This window comes from Manis pentadactyla, chromosome 11 (assembly GCF_030020395.1).
Source record: "Manis pentadactyla isolate mManPen7 chromosome 11, mManPen7.hap1, whole genome shotgun sequence".
NCBI classification, from domain to species: domain Eukaryota; kingdom Metazoa; phylum Chordata; class Mammalia; order Pholidota; family Manidae; genus Manis; species Manis pentadactyla.
This window is the reverse complement of record NC_080029.1, coordinates 77,232,727-77,258,827: the sequence shown is the minus strand read 5'-3', so window position 1 is coordinate 77,258,827 and position 26,101 is coordinate 77,232,727. Positions and strand designations below refer to the sequence as shown.

At 38.3% G+C, this 26,101-nt stretch overlaps 1 protein-coding gene across 1 annotated transcript in view; it reads right to left on the bottom strand.

Annotated features, from left to right (window-relative positions):
* SUPT16H (SPT16 homolog, facilitates chromatin remodeling subunit) overlaps positions 1–26,101 on the bottom strand; it is a 56,150-nt gene that overhangs the window by 10,768 nt on the left and 19,281 nt on the right. Inside the window, exons 2-22 of the mRNA XM_036887462.2 lie at positions 23,959–24,051; positions 22,813–22,983; positions 21,908–22,060; positions 21,238–21,384; positions 20,663–20,814; positions 19,476–19,648; positions 18,368–18,458; positions 17,330–17,403; positions 17,084–17,196; positions 7,939–8,004; positions 7,729–7,824; positions 7,533–7,648; positions 7,289–7,442; positions 6,652–6,779; positions 5,981–6,116; positions 5,755–5,881; positions 5,402–5,520; positions 4,753–4,878; positions 4,306–4,418; positions 3,908–3,983; positions 3,336–3,505 (exon numbers count right to left, since the gene is read on the bottom strand). Coding sequence (XP_036743357.1) covers positions 3,336–3,505; positions 3,908–3,983; positions 4,306–4,418; positions 4,753–4,878; positions 5,402–5,520; positions 5,755–5,881; positions 5,981–6,116; positions 6,652–6,779; positions 7,289–7,442; positions 7,533–7,648; positions 7,729–7,824; positions 7,939–8,004; positions 17,084–17,196; positions 17,330–17,403; positions 18,368–18,458; positions 19,476–19,648; positions 20,663–20,814; positions 21,238–21,384; positions 21,908–22,060; positions 22,813–22,983; positions 23,959–24,051 — 2,594 coding nt within the window. The remainder of the gene's footprint in view (positions 1–3,335; positions 3,506–3,907; positions 3,984–4,305; positions 4,419–4,752; positions 4,879–5,401; positions 5,521–5,754; positions 5,882–5,980; positions 6,117–6,651; positions 6,780–7,288; positions 7,443–7,532; positions 7,649–7,728; positions 7,825–7,938; positions 8,005–17,083; positions 17,197–17,329; positions 17,404–18,367; positions 18,459–19,475; positions 19,649–20,662; positions 20,815–21,237; positions 21,385–21,907; positions 22,061–22,812; positions 22,984–23,958; positions 24,052–26,101) is intronic.

Genomic DNA, 26,101 nt, shown 5'->3' with positions numbered 1-26,101 from the left:
ACAAATGGATAAAGATATGGTACATATACACAATGGAATATTATTCAGCCATAAAAAGGAAAGAAATCTTGCCATTTGCAACAACAGGGATGGATCTAGAGGGTATTATGCTCACTGAAATAAGCCAGGTGAAAAAAGCCAAATACCTTATGATTTCACTTATTTGTGGAATATAAAAACAAAGCAAAACAGGAGGAACAAAACAGCATTAGACACACAGACATAATGAGTAGTGGTTACCAAGGGGAGGGAAGTGGGCAGGGAAAAGGAAAAATACTTTTTCCTCCATCATTTTGTAAATTAAAAGATCACCGTTTCAAAGCTAAAGTAACGACAGTAAACTATGGAAGCACATGACAATAGCAGAAAGTACAGAAGAAGGCAAATGAAAGCATGAACTTTTCAACAACAGTTAAGTGGTGTATCATCTGAATGCAAACTGGTAAGTTAAAGATGTATTTACATAAACCAAGCAATCATTATGAAAGTAAAAGAGGGGCAGCTAATCAGCCAACTAAGAAAGTAATATAAAATCATAAAATTAATCCAAAAGAAGGCATTACAACAGGAGAAAAGCAACAAAGAACAGATGGGAAAACAAATAGCCAAGATGGTAGATTTAAACCCCACCATACTGAAATTACATTAAATGGTCTGTTTTCACCATGCCAATGCAGATATTCTCAGAATAGATTTTGAAAAGTGAGACCCAAATACATGGTGTCTCCAAGTAAACCACTTTAAGCATAAAGTAATCTAAGTTAAAATTAAATGAACAGGAAAAGGACACACCATGCAAACACTAACCAAAATTAAGCTAGACATCCACAGTAGTATCACACAGGCAGACTTCAAAACAAGGAGTATTACTAGGAATAAAGGACACCTCATAATGATGAAAAAACACACACCTCTACTCAGACCAAGAAAAAGAGAAAACAAAACTTCAATATTAGGAATGAAAGGGGACATCACTATAGACTGTACAAATGCTAAAGCTGATAATGTAGATGAAATAGACTAGTTTTTTAAAAGACACAAGCTGACTCTAAAATTTATACAGAATAGTCAAATGTGAAGAACAACAAAATTGGAAGATTTACACTACCTGATTCCAAGACTTACTATAAAGCTACAATAACCATGACAGTATGGTATCAGTCTAAGGACACACACATACTGATGGAACAGAATAGAATCCAGAAATAGACCCTACATGGTAGTTTTTATCTTTTATTTTTGGCAGTGATGCAAAGGTGATTCAGTAGGTAAGGAAAAATCTTTCCAACAAATGATACTAGAATAACTGGCTTACATGTATGCAGAGTATGAACCTTGACCCTTACACTACAGAAAAAAATTAACTCAAAATGGATCACAGGCCTAAGTATAAGATCTAAACCTATAAAACTCTAGAAGAAAATAAAGATTTTATGACTTTGGGTTAGGCAAAATTTATTAGGTAAGACATAAGCACAAATTATAAAAGAAAAAGTTGATCAAATAGATTTCATGAAAATGTCAAAACTTCTGGTCTTTGAAAAACACTAATGAAAATGTGAGGTCATAGAAACTACTGGAAGACAGTGTACGAAAGACATAGTTTATGGGCCAAATTCTTACAACCCAGTAATAAGATAAGCAATCTGTAAGGGGCACTACATTAGCACTCACAATATAGGTAGGTCATGGGGAAGGCAAGTCAGCATGGAGACTCTATAGCATCTTACTACACTGATAGACAGTGACTGCAATGGAGGGGGGGTGAGGACTTTATAATATGGGTGAATGCTGAAACCACAATGTTCATGTGAAACCTTCATAAGATTGTATATCATGATGCTTAAAAAAAACTGGTTTTTAACATAGGCAAAAAATATGAAAATACTTCATCGACGTACAAAATGTCATATAAGCAATATGAAAAGATGCTCAACATCATTAATCACCATGGGAATGCAAACTGAAATCACAAGGAGAGAGCACTGCATTACCACTATAATGGCTAATATTAAAAAGAGTTAAACACAAAATGTTGGTGAGGATGTGGAGCAACGACAACTCTCACATACTGCAGGTTTTCCAGCCACTCTAGAAAATGATTTGGTAGTTTCTTATAAAGTTAAAACCCACTTAACCACAAACCATATGACCCAACAATCCCACTGTTAGGTCATTTACCCAAGAGAAATGAAAACATATGTTCATACAAAGACTGTATGTAATGTTTATAACTGCTATTCCTAAGAACCTCCATATGATAAAAAAACAAAAACCCAAGTCTGTTAACTAAAAAATGAAGTATGGAATATCTACATAATGGAATACTCCTCAGTAATAAGGACTGGTATACACAACAACTTGGACAAATTTCCTAAGTATTTTGCTAAGTGAAGGATGCAGGATACAAAATACTACATACTGTATGATTCCATTTATATTAAATTCCAGAAGCCAAATGACAAACCAGTGATAGGTTAGAGAGGACTACAAAGATGTATGAAGAACTTCAGGAGTGAAGGAAACGTTCTATATCCTGATTATGATAGTAGGCATGAGATTGTATACATGTTAGAACTCGTCAAATCATCCACATACACTGGGGAATTTTATTACATGTAAACTGTACCTCAAAAAAGCAGATTTTAAAATGCCATAAATATTTATACATAGTATTTGTGATACTATATCACCTACCTGCACGTTTCTTGGGAAAATCCTCATGGAAAACATAAATTTATCTTTCTCACAGTTTGTTCTCTCAACGTTTCTTAGGATATTGACATATATGGTGCCCCTTTCACAGAAAATTAGGGGGATGGTGCTGGAAGGCAGAGTAAACTATACTCATGACTACCCAAGCCTGAGCCTTTACCTAGGGGGTGATATCTCCCTGTTTACTGGGGTTCTGGTACTTTCATGAGAAATTCTTTTAGCTTAAGTATGAATACGTGATGTCAAAGGCTAAAAAAACCCAAACACTATCTCATCTTTCAGTAAAAACTGAGAACTAGTAAGAAATATGTCCTACTTTTTGTCAATATATTATTATACATGTGTGTAGATGTTCTTATACATGTTATCAAGTAGAGTCAAATAAGATCTTAAGACTTTGATTTTCCTTGTGTAAGTCTTCATAAACCACTGGTGGGTATAGGAAAAAGTGAACAGCTCTGTGTCTCATAGACTCCAAACTATCAAGTCCTGGTCTCTAACTCAACCCAAAGGCAGTCTCAATAAGCACACCAGTAGATTTTATTTTCAACATAACACACTTGTATTCTATAATACAGGGTTCACAGGGTAAATGGGAGACTGCTCACAGACGTACTTACTTCAACCACTCCTTGATAGGGTCGAGAGAGGCTACAGGAATGGCATTGATCATGGTCACTTTCTTGCTGTAGTCCTTGTAGACAATCACCATATCAAAGTTCTTCAGGTGAAACTGGACCCGCTCAAAGTGAATCAGCTCCACTTCATCCAATGTCACCACAAAAGGTGGCTGTCAGGGAGGAACTGGGTCATTAGCACACGAATTGCCCAAAGCACCAGTGTTTTCAAATACTCTCAGGATCTACAAATCATTACATAAAGGACAAGGAAACTGGTGTTTTGTTTAATGTTTGTAAAGACTGAAAACAATGAACCATACTAAGAAGCCCTGGTAAAGGGATCTGCAAGATCAAAATCTTTCCTCAAGAAGAATAAATTTAGGGAAACTATGTGAAGAAACTATGAAAAGATACTTCTAAAGAATCATTTGTTCATTAAGTTTTATGTCTAAGATAAATAAATATCAAAAGTGAAAATCCTCAGATATAATAAGAATCTAATTTTCAAAACACCTACCCTCCTTTCTTTTGTCTAACAGTTTTCTTACTAAAAGGTGTTAAGAAATACTCACCCACTCTGTAGCATTTACCAGCGCACTACTAGTGGGCTGAAGGAGGCAGGTACTCCTGTACGGAGCTCCATTAAATCTTAGAGAATAAGAAAAGAAACTCACATGAGACTGGGTTCCTCACCAGAGCAACTGTCGCCGCCACTATACCTCCTTTCCTTTTCCCATTCCAGACAACTCCAGCAGACTCGCTGGGGACTCATTTCCAGAGGAAGCCTCTGTCTCAGCCACTCACCCCTGCCCTTACAAATTTCCAAAAGGGAATGGATGTCTCCAAGGTTATCTCAATTACAGGAGAAAGGACAGGATATGTTCTATTAAATTATTATGAAAGAACAACAACCACTTTTCCTAACAGGTAGACCAGTGAAACTTCAGGCCAAAAAGAAGAGAGATGTTACCCCAAGTCCCTAAAAGGCACTTCAAATTCCAGTTCCTCTTTAGTTAGAGCCTCTACTTTCTCAATGAAATTTTTAAAGGCTGTTTTCAGTTTGTGCCTCATTTCTCGTTCCATCTGTAGAAGAAAAAGATACTAATTAACTATGGCTTCACTTCACTTGTTAACAGTACACCTTTTCAGAAAGTTCGAAGTGCTTTTGTAGCCCTTACTTCTCATAACTATGATGCTAACATGGATACTTTATTATAGGCCACCATACCATTAACTGTAGAGCTGAGCCTGCAACTTGAGTCTAATCCATGAACCACTGCACTACACCATCCCAGCAGATAAACCTGAGTTCTGCACACAAAGTCAGGGGTTGTTTATAAAATTTAGTAATTCCTGGGCTCAGATCTGGACTGTATCCTCTCACTACTCTGCAAATAAAACGCTGAACTGCACAGACCTGCTCAGCATAGAGGTCATCTCTGTCATGCATATGCTGATGTTTCCCCAAGTCTGTGGTGATTTCTCCCACTTCTGTGTAGAACTGCACATCTGTGTGCCGCTTCTTCCCGAACATGATGGCATTCTGAGGGCACAAAGCAGAATGAACAAGAAAGGAGTCAGAAGTCTTAAGGCTACATACACAACATACAAAGAGGCAAGATAACAAACACAGTGTGAAAATACAGAATTATCTATGCTGGAAATCACAGCATTTATGTAAAAACAGTTAAACCATCCCTGATATCACCATAAATAATGACATTTGGGAATGTGGAAGAGCATAAATTTTAAAAAGTACTCCTATTTATTAGAATGGGTTTGGAGATTATGTTGGTAATGAACTGTGTCTAAAGCAAAAATAGTCTATTTCAGAAATAGGAATTTGAAGATGATCTTCTATGTTTTGGTGGTCATTACATATCACACCAAAGGAAGAAACATGGCTATTTAGCACCTACATCTAGGCACTGTGGACTGCATAACCATTACTTCATTCAATCCTTTCATGATCTTGGGCGATAGGTGGTATTTCTCACCACTATTTTATAGAAAAGAAGGGGGCAGATCTTGCCAAGATACCACAGCCAATAAACGGAAAGGTATACCTTGAGGTGAAAGTGCAAGACAATAATCATTTCTCCATCACACGGCTGGAACAAGGCATGCTTGATGTTATTATACAGGATATCCACTTTGTCTCCTCGGACAGATGTGAAGCGGAAACCTGGGGAAAAGAACTAAGCAGCTAAGTATTAAGCAGCAGCATTAGTTTAGGCCAAAAGGCTGATCTGAACAGGGTCAGAGGGAACACCAATTGTATATACTTTTTCCTTCTGGCCATAAAGCAATGTAAGTACACTCCTCCCAGCATTTCCCTGCCATATTATATTATCTGACCTGTCATCCCTACAAATGTGCCCTGAAGACAAAGGCCAGGCACAGGAGAGATCGTCCATACCATTGACATGGGCCTCCAGTGAACCCTGCATCCTCTTCTGGGCAATATTTGGGCGAATGTATAGATCTTTCAGTTTGGGATTACTCCGGTTCAGGTTGATCACAAGTGAGTCTTGCTTCACAATGCCCTAAACAGATGAAATGCAATGTGAATCCTCAAGTGTCTTAACATGTCCCCCAAACCCACATGGATCCTCTTGCACATCTTTGTTAGTATTCAGGCTCACCTCCTTCTCTTTCTCTTCTGCTTCCCGAGTCTTATACCGCTTCTGTACTTCTTTAATAATTCGGAAAGCATTCTGAAGGTTCAAGGCTGGTACTGTCTGTTCTCCAGGTGCCTTCATATTTGAAGCTCGGTATGTGCTGGAGAAAAGGGGAAGCTCTTACACAAGTTTCTTTATCAGGCCAGGTAACCTGCACTCATCACCATATTTTATAATTATTTCAGTATCTTTTAGGTGAAAAAGGTGCCACTTAATGGTGACACAGTATCTGGAAAGCTGAACAAATCTTCCTTTCTTCTTTCTTAAACAGAGAATGTTATAAATGGCTAAGCTACTGGGTAGGAGAATCACACTTATTTTTTACGTATGGCATAACCTCTCCAAATTATCCTATTCCACACCACAAAGGAATAGATTCCAGGAAGGCACACATTTCCTTATTTGAGAGTCTATCTCAAAATACGTGTAGTGAGATGAAATGTTTTCACGAGGACTCTGAGTTAGGTTCCATCCTCGTAACAGCACAAAGCTGGCAAGGTGACCCTCAGCAAGTGTCACCGAGAGGGGCTTTGCCATTCACTACATGGGGCAGGACACAGTACAAAAAATGAAATGTTTCGGAGAGTACCACTCCAGCCAACAAATATTTGGGGATGGTTTTCCTGGAGACTCACATTTCCTTGACGAAAGTGGCTTCTGGGTTTGGAAAGATGTTGCCCTCATTCCTGCCCAGGGCACTGCCTGGGCAATAGAAGTTGATTCGCAAGTAAGTATAATCTCCTTCCACTGACATACTTATATTCTGCTCAAAGAAAGGAAAAGCATTAACAAAACAAACAAAAATAGCTTTCTTTCCTAGGTAACAATCAGTAATTAAAGAGATGCTAAAATTACATTAGGAGTTAAAAGTTGTCTGCTAAACCTAGCCTATAAACCTTAATCTGAACCTAAAAAACTATGCATTTAGCTTAACTTTTCATGTGACCCAATGAATGTTTTCAAAAGAATCGCTGAGTTCTCAAAGTACCTTATGCCAAGTGAACAACTACACGTTAGAAAATGCTTGACATTCAAGGAAAGACAGGCAAATTATGTTTCTAGATTAGATCATTTAAATTTTCTACAAAGTGAAAACAGGAAAGGGAGAATAATACTGAGAGATAAGGAGAGGGGGGAAGTCAATATAGGGTGATGGTAGAGTCTGATAGGAGCAGAGAGTGGGAGAAATGATGCAGCCAGAAAAACTATCTATAGTAAGCACGATTAATATTTTAAAAAATAGTATGTAGAGAATCATTTCAATGTTAGTACCTTGATTGTGGCAATGTGAAAAGGTGTCGCAATACCAAACACAGGCATGATTACAGTCTCATATTTCTTATCGATATAGATCTTCATTTCCCGAATGTGTGGTTCCTTAGGCATCAAAGATGGGTTTTTATAGGACACGTTAGATTTGCGAGCTCTGGAGTGGGGACAAAAAACTTTTTTTCAGAAATTTCTGCAAGTCCCACATAACCCCAGGGCAATCTGACTGCTCTCTGCAGACTCTTACTTCTGAATCTGCTGCTCTCCTTTCTGTTCAGTTAATCGCCTCTTTGCCTCCTCGTTGAGCTGAGCTGCCAGTTCTTTTTGATGCGCTCTCCGCTTCTCTTCTGCAGTCATCTCATTCTACAGCAGAGAAACCCAAGTCAGCAGGACAGGGGAACCTTACGTGTCCAAAAGCAATGAGATTAAAACAGTAAACTCACTCGCGTCCTTTCTGTAAGCAATGCTGCCCGAGAACCTCTTCCCAACAGGTCCTCGGCCTCATCTTTCTCCTCCTCCTCCTCCTCCTCATCCTCATTCTACAGAGAAAAGATCATAATCAGAAATTCACGTTTTGATTTTTTTTTTAGCCAATACTGTTTATCTTCCTCACTGTACCAAACTTCTACACCACTCATTTATCGTTTTCCTACCTTTAGGAAAATCCCCACATTCTTCACTTTCTTCTTCACAGACGTGAGAACAGTAGCTGGGCCATCCTGGAATAAAAGGGAGAAATCAGATATCTCTAGGAGCAGCTGAAACACTTACAGTTTCTAACCTCATGTACAGCTGGGCAATGCTATGAACCTCCTGGATACTAAAATCTCTGACAATAAATATGTACAAATTTTATCCTCCTGACTTATTAGGAAATACAGTTTGGAGCCAACATTGGAATAATGGTTAAGAACATAGGCTTGACTTGAAACCCAGCTCAATAACTTCCTAGCTGTGTTATGTCTGGCAAGTTATTTAAACTTCTCTGTGCTTTGGTATCTTTATCTGTATATGAGGATAAGAGTTCTTCACCAGGTTATTTTAAGGATTCCATGAATTAATGCATAACAGGGCTTAAATAATAATAGTAACACTGAAATATCTGCTGTTAAGAACCAGTTCTTGCTAAGTGAAAGAAACCAGGCACAAAAGACCACAAAGGTTCAGAACAGGCAAATCCTCAGAGACAGAAAAGAGTTCAGTCATTGCCTAGGTCTGGGGTACCATGGAGGGAAAATGGGTAGTGACTGCTAAAGGGTACAGGGTTTCTTTCTGAGGTGATGCAATGTTCTAAAATTAAGACTGTGGTGATTGGTGCACATCTGTAAATATACTAAAAAAAAAAAATTGAGGGGCAGAAGATGGCGGTGTGAGTAGAGCAGCGGAAATCTCCTCCCAAAACAACATATATCTATGAAAATATAACAAAGACAACCCTTCCGAGAATAAAGACCAGAGGACACAGGACAATATCCAGACCACATCCGCACCCGAGAGAACCCAGCGCCTCGCGAAGGGGGTAAGATACAAGCCCCGGCCCCGCGGGAGCCGAGCGCCCCTCCCCCCAGCTCCCAGCGGGAGAAGAGCAGGCAGAGCGGGAGGGAGACGGAGCCCAGGACTGCCAAACACCCAGCCCCAGCCACCCGGGCCAGAGTGCAGGGCGCTCGATACTAGGAAAACAGGGCAGCAAGAACAGTGAGCAGGCACTGGAGGCTGGGCGACAGAGGGCATAAGAAAAGCGCGCGACAATTTTTTTTTGCTTTTTTGCTGTTTTGTTTTGGCGAGCGCTTTTTGGAAGTCTTAAAGGGATAGGGACCCCAATACTAGGGAAACAGGGCAGAAAGACCAGTGAGCAGAGGCCTGAGGCTGGCACCGGAGAATAAAAAAAAAGAACGACCACCTCTTTTTTTTTTTTTTTTTTTTTAATTAAAAAAAATTTTTTTTTTTTTTTTTTTTGGTGGGCGTTGTTTTGTTTTGGCGGGTGCTTTTTGGAAGTCTTAAAGAGGCAGGGCGGGTCACTTAATCCAGAGGCAGGGAATCCGGGGATCTCTGGGCACCCTAGCCCCTGGGCTGCAGGGAGCAGGGAGGCCCCTTACAGAGATAAATAGCCTCCCAGCTGCTCCTGCTCCAACGCGACTCCACCACTTTGGAGAAGATGCCCGAGCCAGGCCACGCCCACAGCAACAGCGGAGATTAACTCCATAGCAGCCGGGCAGGAAGCAGAAACACTGTCTGCGCGCAGCTGCGCAGCACAAGCCACTAGAGGTCGCTGTTCTCCCAGGAGAGGAGGGCCACAAACCAACAAGAAAGGAAGTCCTTCCAGCCGTCACTCGTCCCAGTTCTGCAAACTATTCCTATCACCATGAAAAGGCAAAGCTACAGGCAGACAAAGATCACAGAGACAACACCAGAGAAGGAGACAGACCTAACCAGTCTCCCTGAAAAAGAATTCAAAATAAGAATCATAAACATGTTGACAGAGATGCAGAGAAATACGCAAGAGAAATGGGATGAAGTCCGGAAGGAGATCACAGATGCCAGAAAGGAGATCGCAGAAATGAAACAAACTCTGGAAGGGTTTATAAGCAGAATGGATAGAATGCAAGAGGCCATTGATGGAATTGAAATCAGAGAACAGGAACGCATAGAAGCTGACATAGAGAGAGACAAAAGGATCTCCAGGAATGAAACAATATTGAGAGAACTGTGTGACCAATCCAAAAGGAACAATATCCGTATTATAGGGGTCCCAGAAGAAGAAGAGAGAGGAAAAGAGATGGAAAGTATCTTAGAAGAAATAATTGCTGAAAACTTCCCCACACTGGGGGAGGAAGTAATCGAACAGACCACGGAAATACACAGAACCCCCAACAGAAAGGATCCAAGAAGGGCAACACCAAGACACATAATAATTAAAATGGCAAAGATCAAGGACAAGGAAAGAGTGTTAAAGGCAGCTAGAGAGAAAAAGGTCACCTATAAAGGGAAACCCATTAGGCTAACGTCAGATTTCTCAACAGAAACCCTACAGGCCAGAAGAGAATGGCATGATATATTTAATACAATGAAAGAGAAGGGCCTTGAACCAAGGATACTGTATCCAGCACGACTATCATTCAAATATGACGGTGGGATTAAACAATTCCCAGACAAACAAAAGCTGAGGGAATTTGCTTTCCACAAACCACCTCTACAGAACATCTTACAGGGACTGCTCTAGATGGGAGCACTCCTAGAAAGAGCACAGCACAAAACACGCAACATATGAAGAATCGAGGAGGAGGAACAAGAACGGAGAGAAGAAAAGAATCTCCAGATAGTGTATATAACAGCTCAATAAGCGAGCTAAGTTAGGCAGTAAGATACTAAAGAGGCTAACCTTGAACCTTTGGTAACCACGAATTTAAAGCCTGCAATGGCAATAAGTACATATCTTTCAATAGTCACCCTAAATGTTAATGGGTTGAATGCACCAATCAAAAGACACAGAGTAACAGAATGGATAAAAAAGCAAGACCCATCTATATGCTGCTTACAAGAAACTAACCTCAAACCCAAAGACATGTACAGACTAAAAGTCAAGGGATGGAAAAACATATTTCAAGCAAACAACAGTGAGAAGAAAGCAGGGGTTGCAGTACTAATATCAGACAAAATAGACTTCAAAACAAAGAAAGTAACAAGAGATAAAGAAGGACACTACATAATGATAAAGGGCTCAGTCAAACAAGAGGATATAACCATTCTAAATATATATGCACCCAACACAGGAGCACCAGCATATGTGAAACAAATACTAACAGAACTAAAGGGGGATATAGACTGCAATGCATTCATTCTAGGAGACTTCAACACACCACTCACCCCAAAGGATAGATCCACTAGGCAGAAAATAAGTAAGGACACGGAAGCACTGAACAACACAGTAGAGCAGATGGACCTAATAGACATCTATAGAACTCTACATCCAAAAGCAGCGGGATATACATTCTTCTCAAGTGCACATGGAACATTCTCCAGAATAGACCACATACTAGGCCACAAAAAGAGCCTCAGAAAATTCCAAAAGATTGAAATCCTACCAACCAACTTTTCAGACCACAAAGGCATAAAACTAGAAATAAACTGTACAAAGAAAGCAAAGAGGCTCACAAACACATGGAGGCTTAACAACACGCTCCTAAATAATCAATGGATCAATGACCAAATCAAAATGGAGATCCAGCAATATATGGAAACAAATGACAACAACAACACTAAGCCCCAACTTCTGTGGCACACAGCAAAACCAGTCTTAAGAGGAAAGTATATAGCAATCCAAGCATATTTAAAAAAGGAAGAGCAATCCCAAATGAATGGTCTAATGTCACAATTATCGAAATTGGAAAAAGAAGAACAGATGAGGCCTAAGGTCAGCAGAAGGAGGGACATAATAAAGATCAGAGAAGAAATAAATAAAATTGAGAAGAATAAAACAATAGCAAAAATCAATGAAACCAAGAGCTGGTTCTTCGAGACAATAAACAAAATAGATAAGCCTCTAGCCAGACTTATTAAGAAGAAAAGAGAGTCAACACAAATCAACAGTATCAGAAACGAGAAAGGAAAAATCACGACGGACCCCACGGAAATGCAAAGAATTATTGGAGAATACTATGAAAACCTATATGCTAACAAGCTGGGAAACCTAGGAGAAATGGACAACTTCCTAGAAAAATATAACCTTCCAAGATTGACCCAGGAAGAAACAGAAAATCTAAACAGACCAATTACCAGCAATGAAATTGAAGCGGTAATCAAAAAACTACCAAAGAACAAAACCCCCGGGCCAGATGGATTTACCTCGGAATTTTATCAGACATACAGGGAAGACATAATACCCATTCTCCTTAAAGTTTTCCAAAAAATAGAGGAGGAGGGGATACTCCCAAACTCATTCTATGAAGCTAACATCACCCTAATACCAAAACCAGGCAAAGACCCCACCAAAAAAGAAAACTACAGACCAATATCCCTGATGAACGTAGATGCAAAAATACTCAACAAAATATTAGCAAACCGAATTCAAAAATACATCAAAAGGATCATACACCATGACCAAGTGGGATTCATCCCAGGGATGCAAGGATGGTACAACATTCGAAAGTCCATCAACATCATCCACCACATCAACAAAAAGAAAGACAAAAACCACATGATCATCTCCATAGATGCTGAAAAAGCATTTGACAAAGTTCAACATCCATTCATGTTAAAAACTCTCAGCAAAATGGGAATAGAGGGCAAGTACCTCAACATAATAAAGGCCATATATCATAAACCCACAGCCAACATTATACTGAACAGCGAGAAGCTGAAAGCTTTTCCTCTGAGATCGGGAACTAGACAGGGATGCCCACTCTCTCCACTGCTATTTAACATAGTACTGGAGGTTCTAGCCATGGCAATCAGACAAAATAAAGAAATACAAGGAATCCAGATTGGTAAAGAAGAAGTTAAACTGTCACTATTTGCAGATGACATGATACTGTACATAAAAAACCCTAAAGACTCCACCCCAAAACTACTAGAACTGATATCGGAATACAGCAAAGTTGCAGGATACAAAATCAACACACAGAAATCTGTGGCTTTCCTATATACTAACAATGAACCAACAGAAAGAGAAATCAGGAAAACAACTCCATTCACAATTGCATCAAAAAAAATAAAATACCTAGGAATAAACCTAACCAAAGAAGTGAAAGACTTATACTCTGAAAACTACAAGTCACTCTTAAGAGAAATTAAAGGGGACACTAACAGATGGAAACTCATCCCATGCTCGTGGCTAGGAAGAATTAATATCGTCAAAATGGCCATCCTGCCCAAAGCAATATACAGATTTGATGCAATCCCTATGAAACTACCAGCAACATTCTTCAATGAACTGGAACAAATAATTCAAAAATTCATATGGAAACACAAAAGACCCTGAATAGCCAAAGCAATCCTGAGAAAGAAGAATAAAGTAGGGGGGATCTCACTCCCCAACTTCAAGCTCTACTATAAAGCCATAGTAATCAAGACAATTTGGTACTGGCACAAGAGCAGAGCCACAGACCAATGGAACAGACTAGAGAATCCAGACATTAACCCAGACATATATGGTCAATTAATATTTGATAAAGGAGCCATGGACATACAATGGCGAAATGACAGTCACTTCAACAGGTGGTGCTGGCAAAACTGGACAGCTACATGTAGGAGAATGAAACTGGACCATTGTCTAACCCCATATACAAAAGTAAACTCAAAATGGATCAAAGACCTGAATGTAAGCCATGAAACCATTAAACTCTTGGAAGAAAACATAGGCGAAAACCTCTTAGACATAAACATGAGTGACCTCTTCTTGAACATATCTCCCCGGGCAAGGAAAACAACAGCAAAAATGAGTAAGTGGGACTATATTAAGCTGAAAAGCTTCTGTACAGCAAAAGACACCATCAATAGAACAAGAAGGATCCCTACAGTATGGGAGAATATATTTGAAAATGACACATCCGATAAAGGCTTGACGTCCAGAATATATAAGGAGCTCACACGCCTCAACAAACAAAAAACAAATAACCCAATTAAAAAATGGGCAGAGGAACTGAACAGACAGTTCTCCAAAAAAGAAATACAGATGGCCAACAGACACATGAAAAGATGCTCCACATCGCTAATTATCAGAGAAATGCAAATTAAAACTACAATGAGGTATCACCTCACACCAGTAAGGATGGCTGCCATCCAAAAGACAAACAACAACAAATGCTGGCGAGGCTGTGGAGAAAGGGGAACTCTCCTACACTGCTGGTGGGAATGTAAGTTAGTTCAACCATTGTGGAAAGCAGTATGGAGGTACATCAAAATGCTCAAAACAGACTTACCATTTGACCCAGGAATTGCACTCCTAGGAATTTACCCTAAGAACGCAGCAATCAAGTTTGAGAAAGACAGATGCACCCCTATGTTTATTGCAGCACTATTTACAATAGCCAAGAATTGGAAGCAACCTAAATGTCCATCAATAGATGAATGGATAAAGAAGATGTGGTACATATACACAATGGAATACTACTCAGCCATAAGAAAAGGGCAAATCCAATCATTTGCAGCAACATGGATGGAGCTGGAGGGTATTATGCTCAGTGAAACAAGCCAAGCGGAGAAAGAGAAATACCAAATGATTTCACTCATCTGTGGAATATAAGAACAAAGGAAAAACTGAAGGAACAAAACAGCAGCAGAATCACAGAACTCAAGAATGGACTAACAGGTACCAAAGGGAAAGGGACTGGGGAGGATGGGTGGGTAGGGAGGGATAAGGGGGGGAGAAGTAGGGGGGTATTAAGATTAACATACATGGGGGGGTAGGAGAAAAGGGAGGGCTGTACAACACAGAGAAGGCAAGTAGTGATTCTACAACATTTTGCTATGCTGATGGACAGTGACTGTAAAGGGGTTTATAGGGGAGAGCCTAGTAAACATAATATTCGTCATGTAAGTGTAGATTAGTGATAGAAAAAAAAAAAAAAAAAAAAAGGGCAGTTCCTGTGTGGTAACCTCCAACGAGTTCTACACAAGGGTATAAAGGGCATATAAAAGTGTAGGCAAAGGGTCTGTTTGTGTTTATACAGAGGATCAAAGCCTAATTGGGCTACCCCGAAAATGAACTAAGATATGATATGAAAAAGAACTTCCAACTTCTGCACTCTCTGGAAGACTCATGCCAGAAGATGATCATCAAAAAACCCCAACAAAGATCCACGCACTGCTACAGCTGTAGATGCACTCATCCCACCAGTTCCTGGACTTGCCATGGGAATGAGGAAGGAGATATCTAAGCTGGCCTGTGCATACAGTAAAACAACAAAATTGGACTGGATCTATACTGTTGGAACTCAACCAAGAATTTGGAGAAGTGCAAATTGTAGCGCTCCAAAGTCTTACAACTACAAACTATTTACTGTTAAAAGAACATATGGCATGTGAACAATCCCCAGGAATGGGTTGTTTTAATTTGTCTGATTTCTCTCAGACTGTTCAAGTTCAGTTGGACAATATCCACCATATCATAGATTTCACAAATCATTCACAAATGCCTAAGGTGCCTAACTGGTTTTCTTGGTTTCACTGCAGATGGCTGGTAATTACAGATATGCTTTGGTTATGTAACTATACTCCTATTATGTTAATGTGTGTGTGCAATTTAAGTAGTAGCTTAAAACCTGTACATGCTGAAGTTACTCTACAAGAAGATATATCAAAGAAATAATCAATCTTCCCATGTTTTCTTCCGCCTGCTACTTCTATAGCTTTTCTTCTTCCTTCCTAATTACAACCCTTAAATAGAATTCGTGCCTCATATCAAATTTACCGAGTATCATAATTCTTCCAAGTGGTAAAGATACCTCAAGACAAATGCTGGTCATAGAAGCCACAGGGCATAAATATGCAAAGAAGTAAAAAGCTAACTTTTTCAAACAATAAGGCTTCTCTCTCACTTACCAACTTCACATTTCCCTGTATGGCCCCAGAAGATGACTGGTTAGCCAGAGATGGGTAAGATTCCTCAAGGGAGGAACAACCTAAGACAGGCACAGTCGCAGGGGGGCCATCAGGTGAGAAATTGGGGATCAACAGAGGTGAGGCTTAGAACCTCACCCCCCTGCTCTGAGAGAAATCTTCTGCATACGTGGATGTTTTATTGCCCTGGTCTAGCTTGGATTAACACATAGTCTACAGGCACGCACCTGATCATCTACATGTGCTCTCTTACAACACTAAACTATGTTTTCTACCTTTATCTTGTATCTACCTACCACTTCAGCATTTTATTAAAAATAATAATAATAAAGAGAGAAATGTGGTATCCACATATAAATCAAGTATAAAAACCAAATGAGTATTCATATTTGAACTGACTGTTTAGAGTTCATAATGCATGAGCAAAACCGAAAGTTTCTGTGATGACTGCCCTTGTACTGTTCACTATGTAACTTATTCATTATGTAAGAATTTGTTCTACATGTAAAAACTTGTTTGTTATGCCTCAGAAGATTGGAGACTGACAAAAATTAGGCTTGGGGTGGATTAATGATTGTGCATTGAGCATTGACTCCCCTATACAGAATTTTATTGTCGTTAACAACCATTTGATCAATAAATATGAGAGATGCCCTCACAAAAAAAAAAAAAAAAAAAAGGACAGACTTCCAATGGTAAAATAAATAAGTAACCGGGATGTAATGTATAGCATATGGAATATAGTCAGATATTGTAACAGCTTGGTAGGGTGATAGCTGGAACCTAGAATTATGTATATAAATGTTCTACCACTGTGTTGTACACTTGAAACTAATGTAATGTAATACTGTGCGTCAACTACCCTTCAATAAAAAATAATTATTTAAAAAAAAAAAAAAATTCACTGAATTGTACCCTTTCAGTGGGTGAATTGTTTGGTATGTAAACTATAGCTCAATAGAGTTATTAAGAAAAATTTTTTAAAATTAGTTCCATTATTAGAATCAGTTACTAGTATTATCATTGTCAAGGTGAAGCTACAACATGATAAACAATTTGGTTTAAATCATTTCCTGTACCTGGACTACAATCTCAATTCCTAGCTGTATTACAGCAGGCTGTCACATGGACCTCTCCCCTTAGCCAGCTGATAACAGACTTCTAAGAAAAAAACCATAGGGTACAAAATATGCCTCTCAAGTCCATTCATGTACACTCAAAAGATGAAGAGGCAGTGCGCACCTCATCCACAAGAACAGTGTCACCAATGAACAGGGCATATGTTTTCTCTTCTGGTTTCTTCCCCTCCTTGTTAGTCAGGTCTGAGAATCCCAAATTGATGCTGAAAACCATCCCTAAAAGAGCAAAACAGGTATCAGTCTATAACTATGAAAGGATGAAGAAATGCAGGTTTTATACAGAAAAGGCGGAAATGAAGCTAAAAAATAAGTCAGAAGTTTTTTCCTATTGCATGCATTTGAAACTCACCTTTCTTCAGTTTGTACTGATTTTTACTATTAATTACTAAAGAACCTTCACGGAATTCAATTCCCATTCCAAACCTAACAAAGAAATGAAGAGAAACTTCAGCAGTAGAATAAAAGATTTCTAACATGGGTCAAGGACAATATATTTCTATTTCAATTTTCAAGATAAAGCAGGCAAACAAGGTATGTGATTTAACCTGGCTCATCAGTCAGTTAAAGAAGAAGATTCAAGGACAGTCTTTGGATTCTTACTATGTTGAAATCAATTTCCTAATTGAGTACCTCATATAACATTTATTACATGAAGCCTAATTTATTTTAGCTTTCTCACCTACATTTAAATTTTAATATTCTACCATGAAATCAAGTTAGGAGTTTTCCTATAGAAAACTTGGCAGAGACTTTAAGGGGCACATTATCAAGACACCAATAATTCGATTAAGTGAGGCTTTTTTGAGTGGAGTGTTGATAACTAGATTCATTAAGTCACCTGGGCCAAAACTTGGCATAGGTAACTGTATTTCCTCTCATCCATCAGAGAAGTCCAGGAAGAAAGGAAATACCCCAGACAAGTTTCCACCTAAAGAGAGTGCCAAGAGCTTTTGTTTCCCAAGATGTCTTTGGTTTTCTATGATGTTATTAGGCATTTCTAGATACTCAATGGTCAAATACATTTGAGAAACTAGATTAAATAACGATTGAAAAAATTTTTGAACAGTTGGACATCTCAAGAGTATTTAATTTGCAAATGTGAGCAAAGATGTTCTAAGAAAGGGAATACAGTGTGTGATGCCTCCTAATATTCTAATTTAAGCCTGGGATACCTCTGATCTAGAAAATCTTCACCCTATCCCTAAGAGTAGAGCTTGACTCTTTCTCACATTATCTGATAACAGTGTTTGGCACATAGTTAAGCTTAATAGTCCACAAATGTTGACTCAATCAATCCAAAAATATTTTGCCTAACCACTGCCAGTTATGCACCACTGCCAGTTATGCAGACTGACTCAAAGTGACAATGTACATTACAGCATCTTACCCCAGATTTTTAGTAATTTTGTTCAAAAGCTCTGGCTTCTGCTTTTTAACCACATCCATAACAGCATTATACACGTCACATATCTTCACACCTAAAGACAAGACAGAAAGGGGATTAAAGCAGCCTTCAGAAAAAACCAGAACACATTTTTTTTAATCAATAGTTTTTTTTCACCTATGAAATCCCCTAAAGCAAGATTTTCCAAAAAGTGAACTAAGAAATATAGTTGCAAGGGTGGCAGGGCTTAGAAATTTGCATTTTTTAGAAAGAAACCACCCAGACATTCTTAATTACACTGTTTGAAAATCACTGCCCCAGTTGACTGTGGGACACCAGTTGGTCTCCAGGAAATGATGTTTTAAGAGTTGATAAATGGCATCACATTAAAGTTACACATTTTGAAAAATGGGACCTACTCACTGGGTGAATTACTGTTAGGATTCTGCCCTTAATTTTTCAGGACCTAGGATACAACAAGTTACTTCAAACCAGAGTAGTCCAGACACAGGAGCCCCAGAGGATTAAACTACTTATGACTGATTTCCAAGGATTTCTCAAGATCTACTTGAGATAGAATCATGGAGGAATGGTTGTCTGGAAACTCTGGGCAACACGGGTGGTCTGAGAAGGTGTTTTAAAGGTGGTAAACATCAAGTCCCACTTAGCCAATTGGGAGTGTAGAGTCTCAAGGCAAAGAGGTGTCAAGCACTTGGCTGCTCTGAGGTATGCAGTTACTGGCTTAGCAGCGTTGCTATTAGTTCTGCTCTCAAACACACTCCTCTGATATTCACTCAATTGGAGGATTAACATTACACGTTCTGTTGGCAGAGACAAAGTTCTCAGATCTTTTCTAAAAAGAACTACACGGTCATGGTATTTTATGAAGATCTGGATCAAGAGAGGCTTTTGTAAACATCGATATAAAACCACAATAACCACTCTTGCTTAAAGAAAAAGTAGACTGGAGAACTAAATGCTAGGATGATTCATGGTTAGTAAAACTGAATTCTATTTTTAGTACAAAAGCTTCAGGGATATAAATGCACATAAACCCTAAAGACATTTTTGTTATATGATTTCCAAACCTTTTTTTCCTAAGGCACCTCACCATGTCTTAATTCCTTTAGCAGCTCCTCTTGAAGCTGGAGCAAAAAGTTGTAATTTTCCTGAACTTCCTGAGATGGGTCAACCATCAAAGTGCGAACAAGGTTGGAGCAGTAAGATTTGAAGCGAATACCCATGGCACAAGTGATGGCCCCAAAATGCATGTGATTCTTGTCACTAGAGACAAATGGAAGAAAGCACTTTATTACCCCAACTAGTAAAGGCCTTAATATCACTAGCAAACAACATCTGTAATCACTTTGTCCTTGCTATATTATGTCCCAAAGCTAAAGTGGAAGAAGAACTTAAACTTTTTTTGTTTTTAAATAGAACAAAACAGTTTATAAAGGCTCCAGAGTAAAATTAGTGACCAAAACTTTTAAGGATAAAAATTCAGTGAAAAGTTAAGTTGATGTATCTTAAATATGCAAAGGATATACTGAATTTTATTCTTTACAGTCTAATGGCTATGGTGGTGAGGCATCACTAATCGGCCATCCCAATAAGAACTATAGAATTCACTATGAATTACTGAAGACTGACCAGGAAAAACAGCATTCTTTACAATATTTTTTAAAATTGTAAGGGGAATTACATTTTGGTACACCTAACAACATTTTAATGGTTTTATCCAACACATTTTACATTTTTTCTTGGCATTTTTCATCATCTGGAAAAATGTTTACAATAAAATGTTCAAGTAAGAAATCAAGTAAACCCCTTAATAAAAATAAAAAAAAAAAAAAAGAATTACTGTTCAGCAATAAAAAAAAAGAAATCCTGCCATTTACAACAACATGGATGGATCTAAAGGGTATTATGCTCAGTGAAATAAGTGGAAAAAGACAAATACCATATCATTTCGCTTATTTGTGGAATACAAAAACAAAGCAAAACAGAAGGAACAAAGCAGTGTCAGACTCAGACACTGAGAAGTGACTGGTGGTTACCAATGAAGGGAGGGGGAATGGTTTAACCACTATGAATGTACACTTGTCAAAAAAAACCCCACAAATTACTGTGTAAACTAAAATGGAAATATGCATAGAATAAGACAAGATAATGATGCAGAAAGCAGACTAAAGTTTATTCTGTCTGTTCCTACTTTTCTGAATTTCAGAATGAATCCAAGAAAAATAGGCTAAAGTGTGAAACGCTCTGGTTGTTACATTCTGAAGTTCTCATACTTACCTCACCACACTGAACTTAAGATTATAGTTGCCACCACTCTGAATGATAGGGGGGTAACACATTTCCACAGTAGAAGGGTCTGCCCCAGCTAGGTATTTTTTCTCTTCAATGGCCTTTTCCACAGACTCAGCCAGTTTGCTGTGTCGAACTTTCTGTAAGTGTACCCAAAAACAAAACAACAGTTTACTAGAGGGTGGCAAAGAGGGGTGTTAGGTTTTTGGACTCATTTGAAGACAACATATATCCTGATATCATTTAGGAAGCTACGAGTCTTAGGACAGTTTACATGCCAGATAATATGCTGGTATATGTGGAAAGCAAATTCAGAGAATGAAATGTGGAATTCACAACTGTTCAAGGAATTCTTGAGTAAAATACTGGGTAACCCCAAGAAATCAAAGCGCAGGTTTAGACTTACTGTGAAAGAGAGCTGGCACACCCATGTACCACCAAAGTGTGTACTAAAGGCTTAATGTAAAAGGAAACTCAGCACACACCAAAGAAACACTGCATGTCCGCAATTATTTCTGCTGTATTACGTATGGCAGTAAAAAGACTTTCTCCTCTCCATTTACCTCATCAGCATCAACTATTTCCATGACTCTTTCCTTGAAGAATTTGTTGAAGACCTCAGAGGTGATGCTGGCTGCTTTCTTCATCAGGTTGAGCTCCCCATCCTCCTTTACAGCAATGGTATAGGCCACAACCGCACTGATATCTACCTGCAGGCACAGTAGTAGAACTTATAACATGCAAATACCAACTGCACCTCTCCTCATTTGAGTATTATCTGAGATGATATCTGTTTATTTAGCACACTACTCATCAGTAGTTTGGAGAATATCTAAATACTCTCTTCTTGGATTGAGTAAACATTTAAAATCGCTCTTCCCAGGTCACCGTGTATTCTAAGAGGCATTCAACTAATGTGCCATTTAAAATGTAAATATAAATGCCCTTCCCTAGAGGTTTTTGCAAAGACTGAGGAAGGAAAATACACAGGAAAGCAGAGGACAAAAAAAATTGCGGGGGGTGGGGGGAGATTTTTCTGTTTCCCTCTGAAGTAGCCAAACTACCTCCTGGATGCCTAATCCTTGACTGAAAAGTAAAACAGGCTTCCTGTTTTAAGAGACTGAAAAACAGAAATGTGAATGATTACCTAGCTTTCCCAAACACAGGTTCTCTACACCACCCACTATGGGGTGCCTTTCCAATCGGAGGTACTGGCCCCAAGGGTGGTCTTACTTTGTCGAAGCCCTCTTTGTTGAGGCAGTCATTCCAGCTCTTCATGAACTCTCCAGGGAATTTGTCTTTGCTGAACACTCCAATCTTCTTGCCATTCTTGCTTTCTTTAATGGCTTCAATCATTTTGTCAAAGCTGCTCTTATTACTTTCATTCTATCAGTGTCACAGGAAGAAAAGGAATTCGTTAATTAGTTTTAGAATTAAATCTGTGTTCTACTAGTAATAGGGACTTCATACATCTGTATGTCTACTAGGCAAACATTCTAAACTGTGGAAAGAATAAATGCTCTCCCCATGCCCCACCTACTTCTTTAGGGCAGAGTATAATACACCAAAATTAACCCAAAATTTCTTCAACAAATTCTTCAAGGAATTTCTTTGAATATATGTATTTAAAATATATATATATATTTTTTATATACTCAAGTGCCCATGTAAGTTGACAAGACTACACTCCTTTTCTTCAGGAACAGCTGAGAAACTCAAACATACAGGTGAACAATATTCTGAAAAAGTCTTTGTCAGGTGGTCAGGTGGGTATTATGACATATAGGATCAGATTTAAAAAAAAAACAGAAATGAAGCATATCTAGTTTCCTTAAGGATATTTAAGATTATTTGTTCTAATTAAGGTACTCAGGTGAAAACAAACAGGTTGACAGTGTCTTTAAGAATGGACTTTAGATAAAGTCAGTTGTTTGTTGATTAGAATTTCACAGCCCATTTGTTTTGCTGCAGATCCGACAGGGTTACTGAAGTCTTTTCTTCCTAATGAACACTGAAGATGCAACAGAACTTTGTAATTACAACCTCAGTCAGCTAAATTCTTCCTTTTGTATTCTTTTCAATTCCTAGGAGGCTTTTCTGTTGATGATGTTTGTGATACGTTCCCTCTTAGTTCTGACCTTCTCTCGTATCAGCAGTGTGATGGCAGGGGCTCCGTTAGCATTCTCATTGCCCTTCGTATTTGCAATCTGTTTCAAGAACTCCACTTTTTTCTTGCTGGCCATAAAGATGATTTTGTCATCACAGAAGACCATGATAGTATCAGTTAATTCATAACCAAAGAGCCATGTCTATGGGAAACAACGACAAAAGTATTTATAGATTAAAAAAAAATTAATGTACTTATACAGAAAACTGAACAAAAAGTAACTGGAATTAACTTCAAAATCACCTGGGGTCAGAGGGCCCTGGATGTGTATACAAACGAAGTGAGATTAACCAGGAGTTGAAAATTTACTAGATAATGAGTACACAGGAGTTTTACATATTAACTATTTGAAATATTCCATAAGGAAGACTATCAAATCAATTGGTTATTTTGCGTCTATAGAAACTATATTACTGTTTAGTTGGACGGAAATACATAAAACAAGGGACAGAGTAGCACCTTAGGGAACTGTGCCTTCTACCTCCCCCAAAGATTGCTAGTTGCCTACTATTCATTCCTTCTCTCTCAAAGACTCAGGATTTTTAGCTGGGCACACTGTTCAGCACTGAGACTCTAGTTTCCATACTTTCTGGCAGCTAAGCATGGCCAGTAAATTTTGACAGAAAAAGTTGTAAGTAGAAGTATTGTAGGGACTTCAAGCACATCTCCTTAAAAAGGGAAGGAGGTCTCCCATTTTCTTCCCTTTCTTCATTCTCTTTGCATGAAATACAGATGTAACAGCTGGAGCTCTAACAATTTTGCACCAAGAGCATGAGAGCTATACTCTAGGGAAGGCAGAGCAAAGACCTAGAAAAAACCTGGGCCCTTGAACACTAAGAGAAAAAGAAACACTTTGTTTAACCTATTGTTAGATTTTTCTGTTATACAGTTAAATCTATCCCAATTGATATACCTTTCTTTACTCCTTATGTACTATCCACTGAACTCTTTGTGCTGATGGAAATACTCTGTATCTGCTCTAATATGGCAGCCAGTTATAGAGGACTTGAGACTTGGGACGGAGGAATTAAATCTTTGTGCTAGTGGCCACCATATTGAACAGGGCAATAAATGATTCAGTGATTCTCAGGGCTAAAAACTGCTGTAAATTTCTCACCTGTAAGGCAGTTGATTTGGCATAAACAATCTCTTCATCAACACCCACTGATACAACAATGGCATCAACATTGGCATACTCATCTTCTCCTTTCTGAAAAGTGAAGAGTAGGTAACTGGATTATTTTCTTTCTACACCAGCAAAATAGAAATACAGACTTCAGTATTTCATCAGGAGATATATATAAATGTAATTTTTTCCTAATAGAAATTCCAAGTTTAAGGAACATATTTGCTTGGCAACCTCACAGCCATTAGTTAACTATTTTTTAAACAGCCTTATTGAGATACAATTCACACACAATTCATCCATTTCAAGTGTACAAGTCAGTTGTTGTTAGTGCATTCAGAGTCATACAATCACCACCACCATCTAGCTGCAGAATATTCTCATCTCCCTAAAAAGAAACCCATTACTATCATTATACATCTCCCCCGAGCCCTAATCTAATCTGTCTCCATGGATTTGTCTATTCTGGACATGTCATATAAATGGAATATATGTGGCCTTTGTGCCTGGTTTCTTTAACTTGGTATGCTCTCAAGGTTCAGCTATGCTGCAGCATGTACTTCACCCTTTTTATTGCTAAATAGCATTCCATGTGTGGATATACACACTGTATCCATTCATCAACTGCTGGACATTAGGGGTGTTTCCACTTTTCTTGGCTTCTATATTAATAATGCTATGAACATTCACCTAAGTTTTTGGGTGGACATATTTCTCTTGATAATCATATACTGAGTTGAGGAATTGCCGGGTCATGGGCAATTCTATGCTAAACTTTCTGAGGAACCACCAGAATGTTTTCCTAAGTGACCATGCCATTTTACATTCCCAAAAGCAATATATGAAGGTTCCAGCTTCTCCACAGTCTTTTTAAAATTATAACTATCCACTGGGTGTGAAGTAGCATTTCACTGTAGTTTTCATTTACATTTTCCTAATGTTAGTGATTCTGAGCATCTTTTCACATGATTACTATTTGAATATGTTTTTTGGATAAGTGCTTCTTCAGATCCTTTGCCCATTCTGGAGGTGGGTTACTGCTCTTTTGTTAAGTTTTAAGAGTTCTTTTATATTCTAGAAATAAATTTCTTATCAGATATGATTTACACATTTTTCTCCCATCTGGTGGGTGGTCTTTTCACTTTCTTAATGACGTTATCCTTTGAAGCACATAAGTTTTAATTCTGAAGAACTCCAAATGATTTTCTTGTGCTTTTGATGTCATATCTAAGAAGGCTTTGCCTAACCCAGAGACATAAAGGTTTACCTACACTTTTTTCTACATCTTTATAGTTTTCACTCTTATATTTAGATCTGTAATTCATCTTGAGTTAATTTTTGTTTGTGGTGTGAGGAAGGGGCCTAATTTCACTTTTATGCATGTGGATATCCAGTGCACCATTTGATGAAAAAACTGTTCTTTCCCCACTGAATTATCCTGGCACCATTGTAAAAAAAATCAAATGATATAAATGTGAAGGTTTATGTCTGGAATCTCAATTCTCTTCCATTGATCTACATGTCCATCCTTACACACTGTTTTGATTTTTACAGCTTTGTCGTTACATTTTAAACTTCAGAAGTGCAAGCTCTTCAACTATTAGCTACTCTTGAACAGTTAAGGTTAAATCTCTGACTTCCCCTACAAGTCAAAAAAAACTACATCTATATAAGACTCTTCCACATTTTAAGGGTGAGAGTTGCCAGCAAGAATTCAAATATAGCAATTGGGGGTTTTGTTGAATTTCTCTACCAAAACAAAATAACCCAAAGTTACTACATAGAAACTGTATGCATTCCCCCAGAGATTTTCAGTGAGAAAATGCTTTCCTTCAATCTGGTAAACATTTATCATTAGTTCTTACTGATGATGCAAAAGCAATGGCTGTTAAAACTGCTAGTGCCTTAGTGGTAATCAAGGCCATGGCACCAAACCAATTCTACATTGCCAAACACTCATGGAAAGAAAAGGGAAAAAAAATTCAGTTTCCCCAAAGAATGTTCTTGATGCAGTAAAAATGATTAGTATTATGCAATCCCAAACCTAGTGTATGTATCTTTTTAATATTCTGTGTAAAAAAATGAAGTATACACATAGCCTTTCTGTGTGCACAAGAAGTATGATGACTGTCTA